The sequence below is a fragment of the Strigops habroptila genome, chromosome 2 (assembly GCF_004027225.2).
Source record: "Strigops habroptila isolate Jane chromosome 2, bStrHab1.2.pri, whole genome shotgun sequence".
Lineage (NCBI taxonomy): Eukaryota > Metazoa > Chordata > Aves > Psittaciformes > Psittacidae > Strigops > Strigops habroptila.
The window spans coordinates 120,619,373-120,641,116 of record NC_044278.2 but is presented as its reverse complement, the minus strand read 5'-3'; the positions used below and the strand labels follow the sequence as shown (position 1 = coordinate 120,641,116).

General features: G+C 45.5%; 1 protein-coding gene across 3 annotated transcripts in view; it reads left to right on the top strand.

Annotated features, from left to right (window-relative positions):
- The window catches only part of UVRAG (UV radiation resistance associated), a 90,287-nt gene that overhangs the window by 34,208 nt on the left and 34,335 nt on the right, over positions 1–21,744 (top strand). For all 3 annotated transcript variants that reach the window (XM_030475702.1, XM_030475703.1, XM_030475704.1), the window contains 6 exons: positions 2,230–2,335; positions 3,953–4,079; positions 5,514–5,598; positions 6,073–6,160; positions 6,716–6,776; positions 8,859–9,024. In XM_030475702.1, the coding sequence (XP_030331562.1) occupies positions 2,230–2,335; positions 3,953–4,079; positions 5,514–5,598; positions 6,073–6,160; positions 6,716–6,776; positions 8,859–9,024 (633 nt within the window). The remainder of the gene's footprint in view (positions 1–2,229; positions 2,336–3,952; positions 4,080–5,513; positions 5,599–6,072; positions 6,161–6,715; positions 6,777–8,858; positions 9,025–21,744) is intronic.

The following is a 21,744-nucleotide window of genomic DNA, read 5'->3' as shown; positions in this document are numbered from 1 at the left end:
TCATCTCAATCTCCCCTCTGGCAGGTTAAAGCCATTCCCCCTTTGCTGATGTTTCTGTCACTTAAGTTTGCCTTCCTGTTGTTGGATGACCAAAGATTTCCATGTGGGGCCCTTTGTGACTGGGGAAGGGAGATTTCTGTTGATAGCGGCTGCTTTTATGACATAACATCCCTAAAAGTTTTAATCTTGGAAGGCTTAACTTTGGATGTGGTCATGATCTTACTGTTACCACCTTAAAGTTCTTGGAACAACAGTGAATGTAGTGGGGTTGAGTCAACCAGTATCAGTAAGTTTTTGTCTTGCAATGTAAATGGTGGTGTTTGGCATCAAGGCAGCCAAGTTTAACTGAAGGGGGTTGTTCTTTATATTGCACAATTGATTGGATGATGTTTGGCTTAAAAAGAAAATGATTTCTTACTGAAACCAGACTTGCTTGCTGAATTATTTCGTGTAGCAGTCGCATAGGTTAGGAATAGACCTTTAGATATGGATTCACCAAACTGAAGTATTCTAAAGTGTGGACTGGTTTGAGGAATCAATCTGAATCAGTGCTTGTTCTTTATACTTGGGCACAGGTAGAAGAACTTAGTGACAGGCCAAGGGGAATGGCTTTAACCTGTCAGAGGGGAGATTGAGATGAGCTCTGAGGCAGAAGCTCTTCCCTGTGAGGGTGCTGAGGCGCTGGCACAGGGTGCCCGGAGAAGCTGTGGCTGCCCCATCCCTGGCAGTGTTCAAGGCCAGGTTGGACACAGGGGCTTGGAGCAACCTGCTCTAGTGGAAGGTGTCCCTGCCCGTGGCAGGGGGTTGGAACTGGATGAGCTTTAAGGTTCCTTCCAACCCAAACCATTATGTGACTATGGATATTACTGGGACTACTTGTTCCCTGCTGTCCATGTATCATCTCCTCTCTATGTATTTGCTTGCTGAGCTACTGTCCTCACACTGAACAAACTGAGATGTAATGTGTGCTGTTGAGTTGGAATGCTGAGGGGAGATGGTGTGAGAAGTAGTAGTGCTTTGTGGTTACTCATACTTGAAGCATGTAGCCTGCTTAGCTTGGTCTAGCTGCATATAGACCATTAAAAACTGTTAGCCAAAACCTTTAAATAATAATGCTTATGAATCTGGAAGAGATTGAAGAGTGTAGAAGGCAGGAGCTGTGTAGCTCCTCTGTGTGCTCTCGTGCTTTGGTCCTTGGCTCACAACAAATGTGTGGTCTTGCTTTAGTAGGATTAAGCATTCCCATGAAGAGGCAGGGATTGATTTTGGGTCAGGAGTGATGGTCTCTGAAACAGACTTGGCCTTTTCATTACATCAGCCTGGCAAAGCATTAATGACATATGGTGGGATACCTGACTGTGTGTTTGATGTTCTGAGTAGGACTTAGTTATGTTCTTATCCCAGCAGCAAGGTTGTCTGAAGAACATCCTTACAAGAGGAGAAGCCATTAGTAATGAAACTGTGACTGGGAGGAGTAAGCTTGGGTGTACATGGTTTAGAAGACATTGTCTGCAGACCAACTCTCATTTTTTGGAGTAAATACATGAATTTCCACTCCATATTAATTTTAAGAAAGATATTCATGCCTCTATTAGACCTGGTCTTGCCATTGCTTTGCTTTGCCTAGCTTCTTTTTCCCTATACATAAGGCAAATAATCCATTTCCTTTCTCACCCTGAAGCCAGGGTTAGGTCAGAAACAATCCTCATCATCTTTTCATGCTTCAAGCATGGTTCAACTAAGACACCCATGCTTCTGTTGCAGAAAGGTCCATAGTGTATTGGAGATGCTACAGGGTGTTTCATGCTCTTGGCCTGGAGAGCTGTGTGATATCTGAAGGATATTTGCATGTTTTAAAGCTGGCCTATGATAATAGTACTCATGGTAACTGGTGTGTGTGTGTGTGTGTCTTGATGTGAGCAGTGTTAGAACTTCATCATGACATGAAATCCCTGTCACCTACAGCTCCATCACCTACAGCTTTGCCTTAGCAGCATCTTTTGTATTTAACAAATGAAAAGGAGATTTGGTAGTTGATCAGATTTAGACACTTGGTTGTTTGCCTTGGATGCTCCTTTAGGTGATGATTCCTCCTCTAATGTTTCATTGCTAACTGGAAGCTGACATCTGAATTCACATTGCTGCTGAGTTGGAGGCAGCTGGTACATCCATCGTGAAGACACATGTGGAGAACCTTTATTTCAGCTGTATCTTCTCTTCTCCTCACAGGCTTCACAGAGCCCAGTGTGCAATTAAACAGACTCAGGTAACTGTTCAGAAAATAGGAAGGGAGATTGAAGAAAAGCTGAGATGTACATCCACGAGCAATGAACTGGTAAGTTTGGGTATCTAAAACCTTATTCTACAGGCTTGCTGAAGCATCTGGTCGATGTCTTGACCACAAGCTGGTTTTTCTTCACACTTGAACTTGAAAATCTTTAGTTAAACCTGTCATTTCAAATGAGAACTCCTCTGGGAAGCATAATGGAATGGAGGTGAGATTTGTGTGTGTTACTTAGATGGGTCGATGAATGGTTTATCCTATTTCTACCTTAATTTTGTATAAATGCTTTTATACTGTCAAAGCCTAAATAGAGCACAGTGCACAAGAGAGCTTGATCAGGAAAACCAAACATGGAATGATTTAGATAAATCTTGACAGGAACCTGTGGTGTGGATTTAGAGTGAGGTGAGTCTGCTGCCTGGATCTTCTTGCACCCCTGCTCCCTTTGGGTGAGCAGACTTCCTGCAAAAGCTGTCACTCAAGTGACACATTCATTTTAAGCAGGAATTGTGTTAGATCTCACAATAGCTTTTGACAGTTTGTTTTGCCTGTCCTCTTGCCCTCTCCAAGAACACGTACTGGCACTAGTTCCTGCTTTCTGCCTACAAAGGCTGAGCTCAGGTCAGAGCACTGAGTTGACAGAACAAGAAGGACTCAAAGTGACTGTGTGCAGTGCTGGGGTCCTCAACATCAGAAGGACATGGAGCTGTTGGAGCAAGTCCAGAGGAGGCCACGAGGATGAGCAGGGGCTGGAGCAGCTCCCATATGGAGCCAGGCTGAGAACATTGGGGCTGTTGAGCCTGGAGAAGAGAAGCTGCGTGGAGACCTCAGAGCAGCTTCCAGTGTCTGAAGGGAGCTACAAGGATGGTGGGGAGGGACCTTCATCAGGGACTGGAGTGACAGGACAAGGTGTGATGGGTTCAAACTGAAACAGGGGAAGTTCAGGTTAGATCTAAGGAAGAAGCTCTTCCCTGTGAGGGTGCTGAGGCGCTGGCACAGGGTGCCCAAAGAGGTGGTAAATGCTCCATCCCTGGCAGTGTTCAAGGCCAGGTTGGACAGAGCCTTGGGCAACATGGTCTAGTGTGAGGTGTCCCTGCCCATGGCAGGGGGTTGGAACTGGCTGATCTTAAGGTCCTTTCCACCCGAAACCATTCTATGACTTCATTATATTGGTCCTCACTGGCTTGAGGCTGGTGCCTTGTCCAGGAACAGGTAAATTTGGGATGTGAAGTTATTTTATTGCTGTGAGGTAGATTCCAGGCTGGAGCTAGATAGTGTTTAAGGTCTCTTCCCTGGCCCTGCTGCCACACTGGTGCTGAGCCAGGCCAGGATGCTGGTGGCTTCTTGGCTGCCTGGGCACAAGCTGCTCATGTTCAGCTCCATCAATCAGCACCACCAGGTCCTTTTCCATGGGCAGCTTTCCAGCCACAATTCCCTAAGCTTTGCAGCCACTCTCAGAGCAGAGGAGATGCATCCCACAGGAGGACACAGCTGAGCTTCTCTCCTTCCAAAGCAGCAAAATGATTAGGGCCTTCGTAATGTATGAACTCTGGCAGACACTAGTCTTGTCCTATTTTTCCCCCTTCTCTCCTATCACCTCTTTTATGCCACTGTTTTGTGTGCAGAAAAACTGCTTTATTATTTAAAAATCTGCTTTTCTTCCAACAGAAAAAGGAGAGTGAATGTTTACAGCTGAAGATCCTGGTGCTACGCAATGAACTGGAGAGGCAGAAGAAGGCCCTTGGTCAAGAAGTAGCCTTGTTGCACAAGGGAAAAAGTACTTTGCATGACAGAGGTAAGTGTAGAAACATTATTGCTCCTATTGCAGCTATTCCTAATCCATCCACCATAGCTTATGGTGATGGTGACCAACACGAAGGTGCTGGTTTAGGTTGGTTTTTTGGCTGGCTCTAACGTGCTTCTGGTTTTCTTTATCTGAAGTTTGCAGCCAGATACAGCCTCTTCACCATCTGTGTTATCCTGAATTCTGGACAGGAGTTTGTTATCCTGTTTCTAAAGAGCTTCTTACCATGACGCATCTCTAGAGCAGTATTATACCTGTGTTTAATTAAACCTGTATGGGAAAATCAGGAGAGCTGCACTGTAACACGGTGAACAGCACCTTGATGCAGGCACATTATCATGTCATAAGGGATGTTGTCATAGCTGTGATTAGGATCCCATTTTAAGTGTTAGAAGACAAATATCCCTCTTAATAGCTTATATTATAAGTGAAAGGTGACATGCTCAGTCGTCTTGGTATTCCCTTTTACTGAGGAAGTGTCCTATAGTAGTAAAATCTATGTCAGTGTCTCTTTGGAGCTCACCACAGACTAAGCTACAGGGATGTTTGATCTTGTTCCAGGACTTTTTAATACTTAGTTGAGTCTAAAATAATTAATCACTACTAAAAATGGGGAGGTTTGTCATTTACTTACTTCTGCCTCTGAGGAAAGCTGGAGAGGGGCTTTTCACAAGGCCCTACAGGCTTGTTGGAGTGAGCCCAGAGGAGGCCCCGGAGCTGCTGCGAGGGCTGGAGCAGCTCTGCTCTGGAGCCAGGCTGAGAGAGCTGGGCTGGGGCAGCCTGGAGAAGAGAAGGCTCCTGAAGGGGAGCCCTTAGAGCAGCTCCAGTGCCTAAAGGGGCTCCAGGAAAGCTGGAGAGGGGCTTTGGACAAGGGCCTGTAGGGACAGGCCAAGGGGAATGGCTTTAACCTGCCAGAGGGGAGATTGAGATGAGCTCTGAGGCAGAAGCTCTTCCCTGTGAGGGTGCTGAGGCGCTGGCACAGACTTTTCCCAGAGAAGCTGTGGCTGCCCCATCCCTGGCAGTGTTCAAGGCCAGGTTGGACACAGGGGCTTGGAGCAACCTGCTCTAGTGGAAGGTGTCCCTGCCCGTGGCAGGGGCTTGGAACTGGATGAGCTTTAAGGTCCCTTCAACCCAAACCATTCCATGTTTCTATGAATTACTCCACTACTGTGGACATGAGGTGATCAGGTGTCAAAGAAGGAGGTTATATTGGTTGTATTTGGCTGGTGATTGGTGTGTAGTGCATGGAGAAGTGTTCCTCCTGCTCTGTCATTCCCCTGTTGGCAGCATCACATGGATAACAGGCATCTAAGAGTAAGTGGAGGATTATTGCCAACATTTGTGTCAGTATCTACATTTATAAAACTTCAGATAGCCAAGAAAATATTTGATACTAATTTTCTTTCCCTGATTCTTCCTGTTTAGGAAATGCATTTGAGAGTGAATACCAGAAACTTCAAGAGCATAGTGAATCCCTGCATGAATTAAGAAAGGAATGCACTGCCAAGAGGTAACAGGACCGATGCCTTTGCTGCTCTTGGAAAGGAAATACAAGCTTGAGAGCAGGCCATTTGGCTCTTGGCACCAAATTCTTCCTAATATCACCCCAAACCCTCTGTTAAGACATATCTGCTCTGATTTGTAGGTATCTAAAGTGATAATTGAGAGTGGCAAGTCTAGCAGAGAAGAAAATAGATGCTTGGTTGCATGTGTAGACTATGGTCAAGAGTTTTAGGTCTGTTTTGGTGTAACAGAGCTTTTGGTGTAACAAGTTAACTAATTGTCATAGTCAAAATATGCTTGTATGAGGTACAAAATGCAAAGTTAGCTTTGTCTTTTGTATTTTTATTGGGGTAGAATTACCTTGCTTTTTCTGGGAGAGGGGAGGTGATACTTGGGGAGATGAAGAAGGAATATGATGCTTTGATACCTTTACTTAAAGCTTTTAGAAGAAACTAATGGGTTTGGATCTCTTTCCCCAAAGAGAACTGTTTCTGAAGACACATGCCCAGCAGACTATTCGATGCAAGCAACTGCTGTCAGAGCTCTCCTACATCTACCCTATTGACCTGGTATGGTTTTGACCTTCCAAACAATCTACTTGCTGTGAAATGAACCTCCTATTTATCACCCTGCGAGCAAATACCATGTTTTATTCATGATGAAACTTGCTCTTCACTCATGCTTGGTTTTTCCCAGCTTTTTCTTGGATTTGGTCCTTAGATTGGGACTTATGGAGGCAGGATTTATGCCAACATCTCTCAGATAGGCTCCACTACAATAGCAGAATAGCTGTATTTTAATGGATAGTTTCCATTCTGTTTGCCATGATATAAAGTAACCCTGACATTAAGCTAGCTGAACTGTAAGAGTGCACATACACAGATGTCAAAATAGAGCTCCAAAACCTTTATATAATGAATTAAAATGAAGCTCTCCCTTTTTCTATATAGCATTTATTTCTATATTATATAAAACATGGACTAAAATACAAAGTCTCTCTGGGTTTAGTTGTATATTTGGTTTCTTCTTTACAAACATGCTTTGTTGTGATGAGATTTTTGTGCAGGTTTCTGTGTTCTGGATGGTCTTGTTCCATTCTCATTGTTGGTTTTTTAACCTTACAGAATGATCAGAAGGATTACTTTGTTTGTGGAGTCAAGCTTCCTAATTCTGAAGACTTTCAAGGTAGCTGCATGTTCTTAATTCAGTTATAGTTGACACTGCTTCTAAACTTCATGGAATTAAGTAAGCTGATAGGAATGGGTTAGGATCCAAATACCTGGCTGAAAAGGGACTAGAAGAAAACTTGTGCATGATTTATTCCTAATTCCTGGTACAAAGGGGTTACTGTTGACTTGGAAAAGTACCTCTGTACTCTAAGACTCAATACTCAAATGCTGGAGCAGGTTACCCAGAGAGACTCTGGAGCCTCCATGTGGAGTCTCCATCCTTGGGGATGCTCAGAACCCAATGGGACAGAGTCCTGAGCAACCTGCTGTAGCTGATCCTACACTGGGCAGGGTGATAGGACTATGCAGTTCCCAGAGGTGCCTTCCAAACTTAGGGATTCTGCAAAATACTTGTCTGACCTAAAATTCCATTGTGGCTACTGTCAGTCCATCAATCTGGATGGGACATCATGCACAAATCCCCATTCAGTTTGCTGTAGCTGCTGGTGAACTTACCAAATAGATATCTTGCATAAGGAAGACTTTAAAGCTGGAGTATAAGGAGTGTTTTACAAGTCAGCTTCTACTTTAACTGTCTGTAGTCATCTTATTGCAGAAGCAAATATGGAATATGCCTGTCTAACAGTTGTACAGGTGGCTGCATGCAGTCATCTGCAGATGTTTCACATGGCATTAGTTTGTACAAATGCTGAATGGCTTTAACCTGCCCGAGGGGAGATTGAGATGAGCTCTGAGGCAGAAGCTCTTCCCTGGGAGGGTGCTGAGGCGCTGGCACAGGGTGCCCAGAGAAGCTGTGGCTGCCCCATCCCTGGCAGTGTTCAAGGCCAGGTTGGAGCAACCTGCTCTAGTGGAAGGTGTCCCTGCCCATGGCAGGGGGTTGGAGCTGGATGAGCTTTAAGCTCCCTTCCAACCCAAAAACCCTTCTGTGATTCTATGTTGTGCTCTCAGAGCTCAATATGATTTCATAGCAGTTGCTTAACATCACTATAAGCTTCTTGGAGGGTCCTCTGTTCAACTGATTTCACAGGACTCCCTTGTGCCTCAGAAAGGATGATTCTCACATTGTTTGTATTGGTGTGTTCGCTCATAAAGCATGAAAATAGAGCAAAGAGAAAGGAAAAGCCCTTAATGGCTGAAGGATGCAATTTGAATTGCCAGACCTGTGTGTATTCCCCCTCATGGAAGGTTGCAACCTTAAATGTCCAATTGAAAATGATACTTTAAACCAATGGGTTAGGCTAAGTTCTTGCAGTTATTGGCAGAGAACTGATTTCATACCCTGGGGTCGGTGTCTCTCCAACTTGATCTCACTAATGAATGGAGTTTGGAGGAATGCAGCTTTTCCCTGACCCTGGTCATACATGTCAGCTCCGTCCCAGACATGCAGAAAGCTGAAGACTCCAGTTTTGTCTTGGGGATTTTGTTTTGCTTTTCTCATTTGTTCTCTACCCTCCCCTACCCAGCCAAGTGTGGGGAAGAGTAACTCTTAGCTTTGAAAGTGGAAAATTGGAAGGAGAACAAGTGGTCATTACCGTTTTATATTGCTCTTTAATGGAAGAGGCAAATACAGTGAAGTGCAAACAACTATAAAACAGGCTAAATTTCAGACTTGCACCTATCCTTAAGTTATAACTTCTGACAGCTTCCGAATTGTATCATTCTCTGAGCAATAATAATACCTGAAGGGGGCTGCAAGGATGCTGGAGAGGGACTCTTCATCGGGGACTGGAGTGATAGGACAAGGGGTGATGGGTTCAAACTGAAGCAGGGGAAGTTCAGGTTGGACATAAGGCAGAAGTTGTTCCCTGTGAGGGTGCTGAGGCGCTGGCACAGACTTTTCCCAGAGAAGCTGTGGCTGCCCCATCCCTGGCAGTGTTCAAGGCCAGGTTGGACACAGGGGCTTGGAGCAACCTGCTCTAGTGGAAGGTGTCCCTGCCCATGGCAGGGGGTTGGAACTGGATGATCTTAAGGTCCTTTCCAACCCAAACCATTCTATAATTCTATGATGAACTTGCACTGAGCTTACACTTGGGTTCAGCTAAGTATTTCAATAATGGGATCTTTCTGTTCCTGACAGCAAAAGATGATGGAAGCATTGCCGTTGCCCTGGGCTACACCGCTCACTTGGTGTCAATGATATCCTACTTCTTACAAGTGCCACTCAGGTATCCAATAATTCACAAGGGCTCCCGGTCTACAATTAAAGACAACATCAATGACAAACTGACAGAGAAAGAGCGAGAGTAAGTATGTTGTAAATATGCTTATGTACTTTATCAATACAACAAAACCTCCTTGAACTGTTCTGGGTAGTCTGAAGTGACAAAGTTTGAAGTTATGACTACTTGACAGGCTGAGAACATTGGGGCTGTTGAGCCTGGAGAAGAGAAGCTGCATGGAGACCTCAGAGCAGCTTCCAGTGTCTGAAGGGGGCTACAAGGATGCTGGAGAGGGACCTTCATCAGGGACTGTAGCAACAGAACAAGGGGTGATGGGTTCAAACTGAAAGAGGGCAAGTTCAGGTTGGATCTAAGGCAGAAGCTCTTCCCTGTGAGGGTGCTGAGGCGCTGGCACAGGGTGCCCAGAGAAGCTGTGGCTGCTCCATCCCTGGCAGTGTTCAAGGCCAGGTTGGACACAGGGGCTTGGAGCAACCTGCTCTAGTGGAAGGTGTCCCTGCCCATGGCAGGGGTTGGAACTGGATGAGCTTAAAATCCTTTCCAACCCAAACCAGTCTGGGATTCTGTGACTCTCTGAAACCTGGTAAAATCAATACTTTGTCTTAACACAGAGGATTTAAATCAATTGAAAAAGAGCAGTGTAAGCTGTTCCCTACTATAAATCAACTTAATTCTCAATGAGGACTGTTTAACTTGTTCTGTAGTCATTGTCTTTCAACATGTAGCTATGCTATTGTTATTGTTATGCTACCAGGAAACAGGGTCTTGCTGTCCTTAAATTCACTCTCCACAGCCCTTTTCCTGTGTTTTGGCACTTTGCCTCTTTCCCACTGTCTTTGCACCTGCATCCTCTAATGTGAAAGTAGCTGCAATTGTTAATTAAGCTTCACTTTAAAGCCTGCAAGCACAGAACTCAAAGGAACTCAATGCTGACCAGCTGTGGAAGGCCAGCTCTGATCCTGGCTGTGTGTGGATGGTGGCAAGGTCAGGAGCTTCGTTATTCCATAGGAAAGGTTTGGAAAAGTAGGGAAGGAAATGGCTGAGGAGAAATGAATTTATGGAAAGTAGCTGTCACTGTCGACACAAAACCCCTCTTCTCTTTGGAAATATGCAATCTAAGTATTACACCAATTCCTAATAGTCCAAATTGAGATGGAAGGGTCTTATTGTGCACAGTTGACAGGATGAGGGTGCTTGGAAGTGCCTGACTCCTCTTTGAAGCTTAGTGCCTTTTGGCAAGCAGACCCTCGAGTTAAACTCACTGAGATCTTCCTGTTTTAACACAATAAAACATGACTATAGAATGATGTCTTACAAATTAATTTTAATACCATTTTAATAACCTGTCCAGACACTTCCTGGGTAACTTATTGTGAATCTGGTTTCCTTCAGTGTAGTTCTCTCAGCATATGATCACGCTCTTTCCTGTCCATGGCTTTCAGAAGGGTAGAACTTAGAACATTTCTATCTGGCAGACAGATTGCTGAGGAGTAGAGCTGCCTCTGTGTGGGTGTAGAAAGATTAAACCAATTTCCTGTTGTCTGAGACAGATTGGAAAGTTTAGTCCTTCAGGCCGTAGCCTCCCAACCCCTCCTGACTTACTACTTCATTTCACAATAGGTTTCTGAAAAGGAGAAAGTTGAGCTAAGTCTCTGCATCCCTCTGGGGCTGTTTCCTTGTGTTCTGCAATGCTTTACTCAGGATTAGCTCCTGCTGAGATCTTCTGTTCCTGGCTTTTGGAGAGTCAATCCTACCAGCTCTCAAAGGACTTGGCTAGCTATAGAAAACCTCCAAAGGCTTAACTTGCACTTTTCATTCCAAACTCAGAGCTCATGTTTCTCACCTGCTCCTGAGCTGAATTGAACACAGCAATTAACAACCATTAGTAAATGTCTTCGTTTCAGTCACCTGCCATTTAGCAGCTTTTCAAACTCCAACAGAAACTGTTGAGTAATTACACGGAGGTTTTCTCTCTCCTCCGCGATGCTACGTGTTATAGTAAAGCTGATTATTGACTAAGTTAAACGTTTTTCTTGGCTTTATACTTCTTTTGGACTCCAGGGTTGCCCTGAGATCCATCTTAAGAGCTTCTAAAAACTGTGCATTGGGGGAATAGCTGGTCTTTTCATCCAAGCAATTCCATAACTACACGCTTGTTTCTACTGTTATACTGGATAAATGTGTTGCTTCACTTTCCACTTTCTTTGCCAGCTTTTAAAGCCCTTATTATAAGCTCTTTAAATATTCTGAGAGCTTTAACAACACTTTATCTTCTTCACATTTGTCTACTTGGATGCTCCAGGTCACTCAATATCAAGGTTCTTGTAGAAGTGTTGCGTTTGTTTGCTGCAGTTACAGTTACATCAGAGCTTAAGAGTGTACAAATGAAGTAAGAGGCTGTGGTGAGAACTTAAGCACTTGTCACATCAGTGCAGCTAGAATGAGGTATAAAATACCTGCTGGTGGCATGCAATGTATGGTCAGCTTTGTAACTGGAGAGATGGTGGTGTTTATAATCTACTTGATAACTGTTCCCTTCTTGTGTTCCATAAAGTAGTTCTGGTACAACTAAAAGGCTGTTTCTCCTATAAGTCTGTGACTTTCTGAACCACCAAATTAAGGCAGGAATATGTTTTTCACTAAATATCTCATTAATGCACTTCTTCAGTGGTCCCTTTCAACATCTTGAGAGTGCATCAGATACGTGGGGAGAAAGATTACCATTGCTCAGAAGTTCTGGAGTCAAAGATTTCAAAGCAAATGAGCGTGTCCTCAGTATATTTACAGGTGACATTGAGTTGGGTGGGAGTGTTGATCTTCTGGAGGATAGGAAGGCTCTGCAGAGGGACCTGGACAGGTTGGAACTATGGAAGAAGGCCAATTGTATGATGTTCAGTAGTGCTCAGTGCTGAGTCCTGCACTTGGGCCACAACAACCCCCTGCAACGCTCCAGGCTTGGGGAATTGTGGCTGGAAACTGCCCATGGAAAAGGACCTGGGGGTGCTGATTGATGGAGTTGAACATGAGCAGCTTGTGCCCAGGCAGCCAAGAAGCCACCAGCGTCCTGGCCTGGCTCAGCACCAGTGTGGCAGCAGGGCCAGGGCAGGGACTGTCCCCCTGTGCTGGGCACTGGGGAGGCTGCACCTCGAATCCTGTGTCAGTTCTGGGCCCCTCACTGCAAGAGAGACATTGAGGTGCTGGAGCGGGGCCAGAGAAGGGCACCGGAGCTGGTGCAGGGCCTGGAGCACAAGTGTGATGAGGAACGGCTGAGGGACCTGGGGGGTTCAGTGTGGAGAAGAGAAGGCTCAGGGGGGACCTTCTCGCTCTCTGCAACTGCCTGACAGGAGGATGGAGCCAGGAGGGGGCTGGTCTCTGCTCCCAAGGAACAAGGGATGGGACAAGAGGAAACGGCCTCAAGCTGCCCCAGGGCAGGTTTAGATGGAGCTGAGGAACAATTCCATCCCCAAAGGGTGCTCAGGCATTGGAACAGGCTGCCCAGGGCAACTCCCATATTTAAGCTACTTGAGACAACAGCATGTTCCTCTCTCCAGTGACAAACAAACATGTTTGCTGAATAAAGCACTTACATTCTTTGGCACTGTTCTTGCAGGACTGAAACCTCGCACTTCATCGCAGTCTCATAAACACACAAAGAATGCTGAGATTAAACTCTCTATGTTTTGACACTGTCTGTCAAGCCCCGCATTTAATGCTTCTGGTAGTCTGCTCCCAGATTTTAAATACAGGACAGCTTCCAGTTTAGAGCAAAATAAGGATTGTTGTGTCTGGAGGGAGGCAGACTCTGTTGTTGTTGCTATTGTTGTAGTATTTCTCATACAGTCTTCATTTCTCTTCTTTCAGTGCTGATACAAGCTAAACACCTCACAAAGTCAGTGCCTGCATGTTGTGGCTGGAAGCTACTGAATCTCTTGAAATCATATCAGTCTCCTTGTTAGTTGTAAAGTGAGTACAGTGGAGCACACTCATGCCATCTGTTTGGGAGTCTTTGGGCATCTCTTTTGAGTCAAAACTGTGCTCAGTTCCTCCTTCTTATAACTGAGACTTCGTATAACATTTCTACAACCTGCCAGTTGAGTATTAAAGAGAAGAATGCTCATTTCATCACATGAGACAGCTTTCTAAATCATGCTGCTTCTTGTCCTCTCTAAACACCTTCTATTGTCAGGAAATACAGTGGTGAGTGGTGTTGGTTTGGTAAGAAAGCTGGAGAGGGCCTTTGGACAAGGGCCTGGAGGGACAGGCCAAGGGGAATGGCTTTAACCTGCCAGAGGGGAGATTGAGATGAGCTCTGAGGCAGAAGCTCTTCCCTGTGAGGGTGCTGAGGCGCTGGCACAGGGTGCCCAGAGAAGCTGTGGCTGCCCCATCCCTGGCAGTGTTCAAGGCCAGGTTGGACACAGGGGCTTGGAGCAACCTGCTCTAGTGGAAGGTGTCCCTGCCCGTGGCAGGGGGTTGGAGCTGGAGGAGCTTTAAGGTCCTTTCCCACCCAAACAAGTCTGGGATTCTATGAGTAAAGCAAAGATATCAAGACTTCTTCCAAATTACCTTTCTCAATGAGTTGTCTTTCAATTCAACGTGACAAGCTGGATTGGCAAATAAGTGGTGTTAAGTGTTGCTGAACAAGCATCTGGATAATTTTGGAGTGTTTGGAAACCAGTTGTGGAATGAGTGTAGTTGAAAAGTGGTCCTTGCTACCATGGCCCTGCTGCTGCTCCAATGAATGTGAAAATCAGAGTTTCAGTTATAGTAGACTTACCCCAACAGTACTAAGGTGGTTCTTGCTTTGTGTCTGGTAACAGATAAACCACTTGCCACAAAGCCATCTGACACAAGCAAGTGAAGAATAACTTTTCCCTGCCATTAACATCTTCCAGCTCACTCCAAGTCTTTACTCCCATTTGGTACTTCAGCTGAGATAACACGATGGCAGCTTGGGGAAGGAATCTTGGCAAACTCAAATCAGATGCAGGGAGATGGTTCGTTGAGAAATCTAATAGCTGTCAAAGCAAAGCTGATTCTTCGTGGTAGATTGAGTGTGTGTAAAGTGTTCGACTGTGTTGCTCAAAGAATGCTCGTTGCCATGAACTTATCTTGAACTGCATTATTACATCCCACATTCTTGAGGCTATTCAGCTAGAATCCTGGCTTGGTTTGTTCTTGATCACCAAAACAATGCTTTTTGCCTTCATTGGGTCAGCAAATAGTACTGTGTGTAGATTAAGGATTACATCAGGTGTTCTCGCATGGATTTAGATGCTGTTAACACTGGTTTTGGGAACTAGAAGCTTTAACACGCTCCTGGCCCAGCCTGAGAAGCCTGATTTTGTTTAGTGCAGTAGATGAGACCATTGACCCAGACATCTACAGCTGAGAAATGTTTCTGTGAAGACATATGAGTCTTAATTCACTCCCATTGGAGCACTAGGCTCCTGCTGAGATGATTTCTCTAAACATTACTTCATTTCTCAATGAGCACAGACTTGACCTGTATTAAGTGTCCTCTAGTTAAAAACGAGCCTTCAGTGGCAGGGAGATGTAAAGATGGGATAGGGAGGTTGTCTGCTCTGTCCTCACAGGTCGTCCTTCCTTGTGATATTGATCATGGTTCATACGTGGCAAGCCTTGAATTCAAGCTGGGGTAGGTCATGGAAACATATAATTTACCAAAAGCCATCAGTGTCACTCACTGCATGGATTGCTAGCTGGGTTTTGGAGGTGTTTGAAAGCGGTATTTGCTGAAGCACTTCTGGTGCCCTCAGCATCAGAAGGACATGGAGCTGTTGGAGCGAGTCCAGAGGAGGCCACGAGGATGAGCAGGGGCTGGAGCAGCTCCCGTATGGAGCCAGGCTGAGAACATTGGGGCTGTTGAGCCTGGAGAAGAGAAGCTGCATGGAGACCTCAGAGCAGCTTCCAGGGTCTGAAGGGGGCTACAAGGATGCTGGAGAGGGACCTTCATCAGGGACTGGAGTGATAGGACAAGGGGTGATGGGTTCAAACTGAAACAGGGGAAGCTCAGGTTGGATCTAAGGCAGAAGCTCTTCCCTGTGAGGGTGCTGAGGCGCTGGCACAGACTTTTCCCAGAGAAGCTGTGGCTGCCCCATCCCTGGCAGTGTTCAAGGCCAGGTTGGACACAGGGGCTTGGAGCAACCTGCTCTAGTGGAAGGTGTCCCTGCCCGTGGCAGGGGGTTGGAACTGAATAATCTTAAGGTCCTTTCCAACCCAAACCATTCTATAATTCTATAATGATACTTTCTTGTCTAAATTGCTGACTGTCTTACCCAGAACTGCCTGACTTCCATAACCTGGCTCTTGGCTTTCTTTTTCCTCTATCCAGCCTGCACATATTGAAACTATTGTAGGTTCTCTAAGAGCAAGGTCAGAGCTGTTACACTTCTTAATAGGAAGATGGCAGAGCTTCTGCTTTCCATTATCATCTTCTTGAGCTATTCAGATAGGCATTTAGAAAATACATTCCATAAAGTTAAACTGCCAATACATATTGCTTTCCCCAATAAACTAATTCTCTTTGTGTTGTGTAAAGCTTGAATGAGGATATGAGGGGTTTTTTTCCCCTTGGCAGTCAGTATTTTTGTCATCAAGTTGGTTTTACAAGTTTCTTTCCAGTTACTAAAAACCATGTAGTAACCAAATCTGAATTCACTTGTGGTGTGTGATTCGTACCCAGGTTTTAATCTCAGCACTGATAAAGCAAAGTGCACACTTTGTAATCCTGCTTTTCCATTTGATTTCAGTGTTGTTCATCAGGTGAGGATCTTAACTTTTTAGTTTAACACTTCTCCAATCATGCTGGTAGACTGGTTAGCTCTTCCTGGTAGGCTAGTAGTTACCTTAGATCAATTTGTGACCTCCACCATCATTTGGTAGCTTGATCTGGAAAGGATATGAAGAGCTCTGTGTTGCATCTTGATAGTTGAGAAGTGTGGTGGTGATGGGAGTTTCATACCGTGCATTTTAGTTGTGTTCTTTCCAACAGGCACTCGAGCTGCTTCTCTGCTGCATAAGATCAGTGCCAGTATCTGCTCTGAAGCCCATACAAGTGTGGGGCAGCTTATCTCAGAAGGAAATGGGCTTTGAAGCTGTGCTTTGCTAGTGCAAACCTCATGAAGTTCAACAAGGCTGACAAGAAACCTGGAGAAGGGCTTTGGCCAAGGGCCTGTAGGGACAGGCCAAGGGGAATGGCTTTAACCTGCCAGAGGGGAGACTGAGATGAGCTCTGAGGCAGAAGCTCTTCCCTGTGAGGGTGCTGAGGCGCTGGCACAGACTTTTCCCAGAGAAGCTGTGGCTGCCCCATCCCTGGCAGTGTTCAAGGCCAGGTTGGACACAGGGGCTTGGAGCAACCTGCTCTAGTGGAAGGTGTCCCTGCCCGTGGCAGGGGCTTGGAGCTGGATGAACTTTAAGGTCCCATCAACCCAAACCAGCCTGGGATTCCATGGTTCTATGTGCCTTGTTCATTGTTGGAGTGCTGAGAGGTTGGGAGTGTTGGGTATTTTGATGCCTGTGGTTCTTCAGCAGGCTGCTTTCCCTAATACCTGGTTGGAAATGCCCTGGGGAATAGTGATTTCAAGTGAGCTGGCTGGGACAGTGGGAATCCTTCTCACTTAAAAGGCTTTCAAGGTTTGCTTTCTTCTGGTGCAGACAAGTCCCAAGGCTTTTAAATAACAAAAGCTTTCTCTAGATACAACATTCCTTTAGAGTGAGCAAACAGGACGTGGTTTGGTTGGAGGGAAAACACCAGCTCCTTCCACCTCTGCCAGCCCCCCTCACAGACCCGCATAAGGGGTGAGGTTGAAACAACTCAAACTTCAGTAAATATTTAAACCATCTTGTACACTCCTCATACTTCAGTCCTATCAAGCAAGAACTTGTGACTTTTTCAGGTCATTATCTTATCTGGTTTGGGCTATTTAGTTCTATCCTCATATAGGATGTCCTATCCATGGGTTTAAGCTTGAAATCCATCATTCTCTAAGCTGCCCTTGGTTTTGGTAGTGTTGTGTGAGGCTCAGTTGTTCCCTATATCTGATGGATGACTCTGCTATCACAGCAGTGACTGCTACAGTCACAGGAATACATCAGCTCTTTATCTGTACAAGAGTGAATAATTGGGTTTCAGCTGCATTCTGCCAAGTCCTGCCCTGCAGTCATCTCCCTGCAGCCATTCTGCTTGTTGGCCTTGGAAATAAGAAGTGAAGGAGAAAACCACGGCGTGTTTCGTCTCCCAAAAATCCAGTACATAAAGTTGGGTAGGAAGTATGAAAGGTGCTTCGTATATGGTGGTACTGGCTTCATTTAGTCAGGGGAATGAGTTTGTGATCTTCAGTTAACTAATAGATGATGTCTTGATGTCCGAGTGGAGATGAGGGATGAGTGATGTTCCTCAGGGTGTCAATGCTGGGACCAGAGCTGTTGAACCTCTTTGCTGGTGACAGTGGGATTGAGCATCCTCAGCAGGTTTGCTGATGACACCGAGCTGTGTGGTGCAGTGACACGCTGCAGGGAAGGGATGGGATCCAGAGGGACCTGGACAGGCTGGAGAGGTGGGACCATGTGAACCTCATGGAGCTCAACAAGGCCAAGGGCAAGGTTCTGCCCCTCGGTCGGGGCAATCCCAGCACAGACACAAGCTGGGGGAGACTGGATGGAGCAGCCTGAGGAGAAGGACTTGGGGTGTTGGGTGAGGAGAAGCTCCCCATGACCCGGCTTCAGTGTGTGCTTGAGCCCAGAACCCCCCCGTGTGCTGGGCTGCACCCCCAGAGCGTGAGCAGCAGCTCAGGGAGGGGATCCTGCCCCTCTGCTGCGCTCTGGGGAGACCCCCCCTGCAGTCCTGATCCAGCTCTGGGGCAGCAGCACAAGAGGGACGTGGAGCTGCTGGAGCGAGGCCAGAGGAGGCCCCGGAGCTGCTGCGAGGGCTGGAGCAGCTCTGCTCTGGAGCCAGGCTGAGAGAGCTGGGCTGGGACAGCCTGGAGAAGAGAAGGCTCCTGAAGGGGACACCTTAGAGCAGCTCCAGTGCCTAAAGGGGCTCCAGGAAACCTGGAGAGGGGCTTTGGACAAGGGCCTGGAGGGACAGGCCAAGGGGAATGGCTTTAACCTGCCAGAGGGGAGACTGAGATGAGCTCTGAGGCAGAAGCTCTTCCCTGTGAGGGTGCTGAGGCGCTGGCACAGACTTTTCCCAGAGAAGCTGTGGCTGCCCCATCCCTGGCAGTGTTCAAGGCCAGGTTGGACAGAGGGGCTTGGAGCAACCTGCTCTAGTGGAAGGTGTCCCTGCCCATGGCAGGGGGTTGGAACTGGATGAGCTTTAAGGTTCCAACCTAAACCAGTCTGGGGTTCTGTGATAATTAAGTGTTCTTAAAACAGCAATGTCCTTGCTGTTAATTTAGCTTGCAAAGCTCCAAATATTAGCAGTCCTTGAACTTTTCCATCACTTTGCAAATTAAGGTTTTCTAACACAATTCCAAACTAGATTTGGAATTTGACTTACACTTGCCAAATGGGATGTAATATCCTACTTAACTTGTGCCACACTTCAGCCTGTGGAAAACAGTTAGATGTGATGTGCAAAAATCATTATTTTCCTGACTTCTTCCCTAAAGAGCTCTCTGAAGTAGAGATTAAACTTTGAGACTTTAATATAATTTGGGATATGGCAGAAGCCTGAACAGAAGAAGAGAGGAAGAGATCTAAACCAGATGGTGGAATACTAAAGTAGAAGCAGGTGAAAGCAGTTAAAAATGAAGCAATTCCTTAAGCTTTAAAAATAGCTTGTATTAAAGACAGGCGGTTATAGACAATAAAAATGGGCCACCAATCTATTGGTCCATATGGGATTTTTCTGGATCCAGAGGAGTTCATAAATCCCAGCACACAACAATAAATGTATTTGGACTCGAATTCAGAAGAGATACTTGAGGTCTGAAATAAATGGATGGAATAGAAGGATTCTTGCAGCTTTTCCTAACAGTTCCCATCTGCCCGCACTGAGAATCCTGTCGTGATTTACTGCATGTTCATCAAACACTGAAGTTCTGTGTAAAACAGCTCAAGATTAGCTGAGGAACTGAAGTTAAATGAGATCTTGATGCCTCATAAGACCTTATCTAAGGTCAGCTGGAAAAGGTAAGAAAGAGAAGTTCTTACTGGTAAGAGAACAATACTTAGCACCATTTATGTATGAGTTGTAAGAAGGGTTTTGGTTGGAGATGCAGTAGCAAACATCCTGCCCATGCTCTCTTATCAAAACCAGTGGTTCAGTGTGTACATGCAAGTCCCTAAGAGCTGGGTTACAAGCCTTTCCTTTATTAAGTAGTAACTAATACTTCTAAGGGGGGAAATAAAACACCAAATCTGATTGAGCCAAGCTGGAGACACCTCGCCTTAAACTCTAAGTACGAAAAAGCCTTGCAAGAGGCTTTTCTCTACCATCTACTTGTGAGATTTCTCAGACTTCCAGCAGCACAGAAGCATAATCTCCATTGTTACACCTGGAATCATAGAAAATAAGGCTGAAATCAACACTGGAAAGTAATTTAGATGATCTTCCTGCACCAAGGAATAGTGAAGTTTATTTGGAGGGAAGTGTGTTACCAAGACTGGGATTATGGGGGGGTCTGAACTTGCCTTAGAGGTGCTACCTTTGACTTCTTTATGCCTGTAGCTGTGTGATTATGGGATGATCTGCTTCTATCTAGATGAACAGGTAGTTTCAGCATCATGGAGCGATGGCTGGTGGTCTCATGGGGCACTCTGCAGCTTTTGGATTGAGTTGCTGCAGAGATGCCATAGGATCTACTTCCAACAGAAGTTATCTTCAGGCTCCTGGACAGGTACAGCTGGCAAAGGCATTCATCAAACCTCCTGCCTGCTCATCCTGTGCTGCCCCAGACCACAAATGTGTTTGGACAGATTCAAGAATACATCTTGAACTGAGAACTGAAATTTGCCTTGGTTTAACCTTGATATTTCTCTGTTTAGCTGTTTGCATCTTCATGAGGGACTCTTCATCAGGGGCTGTAGTGATAAGACAAGGAGTGATGGGTTCAAACTGAAACAGGGGAAGTTCAGGTTGGATCTAAGGCAGAAGCTCTTCCCTGTGAGGGTGCTGAGGCGCTGGCACAGGGTGCCCAGAGAAGCTGTGGCTGCCCCATCCCTGGCAGTGTTCAAGGCCAGGTTGGACACAGGGGCTTGGAGCAACCTGCTCTAGTGGAAGGTGTCCCTGCCCGGGGCAGGGGTTGGGACTGGATGATCTTAAGGTCCTTTCCAACCCAAACCATTCTATGATTCTGTGGTTCAGCTGGAATAGAAATGGTGGCAACAAGTTTCATCTTGACTGGAAATGCATATATTGAATTTCTTTTATTTTATAGGAAGGCTTTTAAACCAGAATTGACAATTTAGGACCCTGCCTACAGACTTTGTAACCTTAAAATGTGCTTTATTGTAGTAAGATTGTACTTTGCTGTTCAGTTTCTTACAGGTACGTGTTACATCTAAATGTGTTCTACTCGACTAAACACCATGTTAGGACAAAATGTCACTAAAGACTGATTCCAAAGTAACAGTCCTGTTGATGGTGTAGTTGGGTACTTGCAGCTTGATACCCATCAGAATGGTGTTTCTTATGCAAATACTCAGACTATTTTAAAACTTAGCATTTGTGAAGTGTTGCCTTTGAAGCACTCACCGTATAATTTCATTGTTGGTGGCAGGGTGCTGGTTCTGTGGTCTCAACGTGAAGCATATGTAGACTTTCAGCCCTGTTTTCCATTTAAAAGGCTGACTTGAGGTTACTTTTCCCCTTCGGAGTAACTGTGAACACAGCATGTAACCTTTGTCTCGCTTTTTCCTTTTCACAGCTCCCTTGGGATGGTTTAATGAGGTTTAATACCCTAGAAACTTCCATGTGGAGTCTACGGTGTAAAATAACACCAATGTTGACACTTCTTTTCGCTGGGCTTTCTCCCTTTTCCACCCCTGTTTGCCTCCATGGTTTACAAGGAAATTGGAGATTCTTCCCCTTAGTCTTGCACTAATCTACACTCTGATACACGAGTACACGCTTTGATTTGTCGGTCTCCTTGGAGTTTCTTACAAGTAGGTGTATTTGGATACATAGATCAGCAGTACTCCAAGCTTTGACCTGCTTGTACTTGTTTGCTTACTCGTTGCCTATCAGACAACCTCCTTATGTGTAAATAGACTGAAAATCAGTTGCCTTCTGTATGTCAAAACCCCTTCTTTATTCTTAGAAGAATAAAGAAGCATCTGGTTGTGCTAACCACAGGATTTCAGTGCTGATAATAGGATCTCATTTGACTATTAGATGATTTAGGGACTTAAATCTGATTTAGCATTAGTATTGACTATGGAAGAGGAGACATTCTTGACTAGCTGTTAATAACGTGTTCCCTTCTGACTTCCACACCAGATTTTCTTGAATGAGGTTTAAGCTGAAGAGTTCTTTATCCACAGGCTGATGTCTGCCTAGGGAGTATGGCAGTAATTAATAGGGGATAGATTAAATAATGCAATTGATGTTGACTTCTTGGAATTGAGATTGCAAGTAGAAAGGAGATGGTTAATCTTGGGAACCCTCCAAGAAGGAGAAATGGGAGAGAGGTAAGGTGGGAGCGGGTGAGTTGCCATCTATTCTAAGCTCTGCTAAAATGAAATGCTCTTCTGTGGTGAGACCCCCCCTGCAGTCCTGATCCAGCTCTGGGGCAACGGCACAAGAGGGACGTGGAGCTGCTGGAG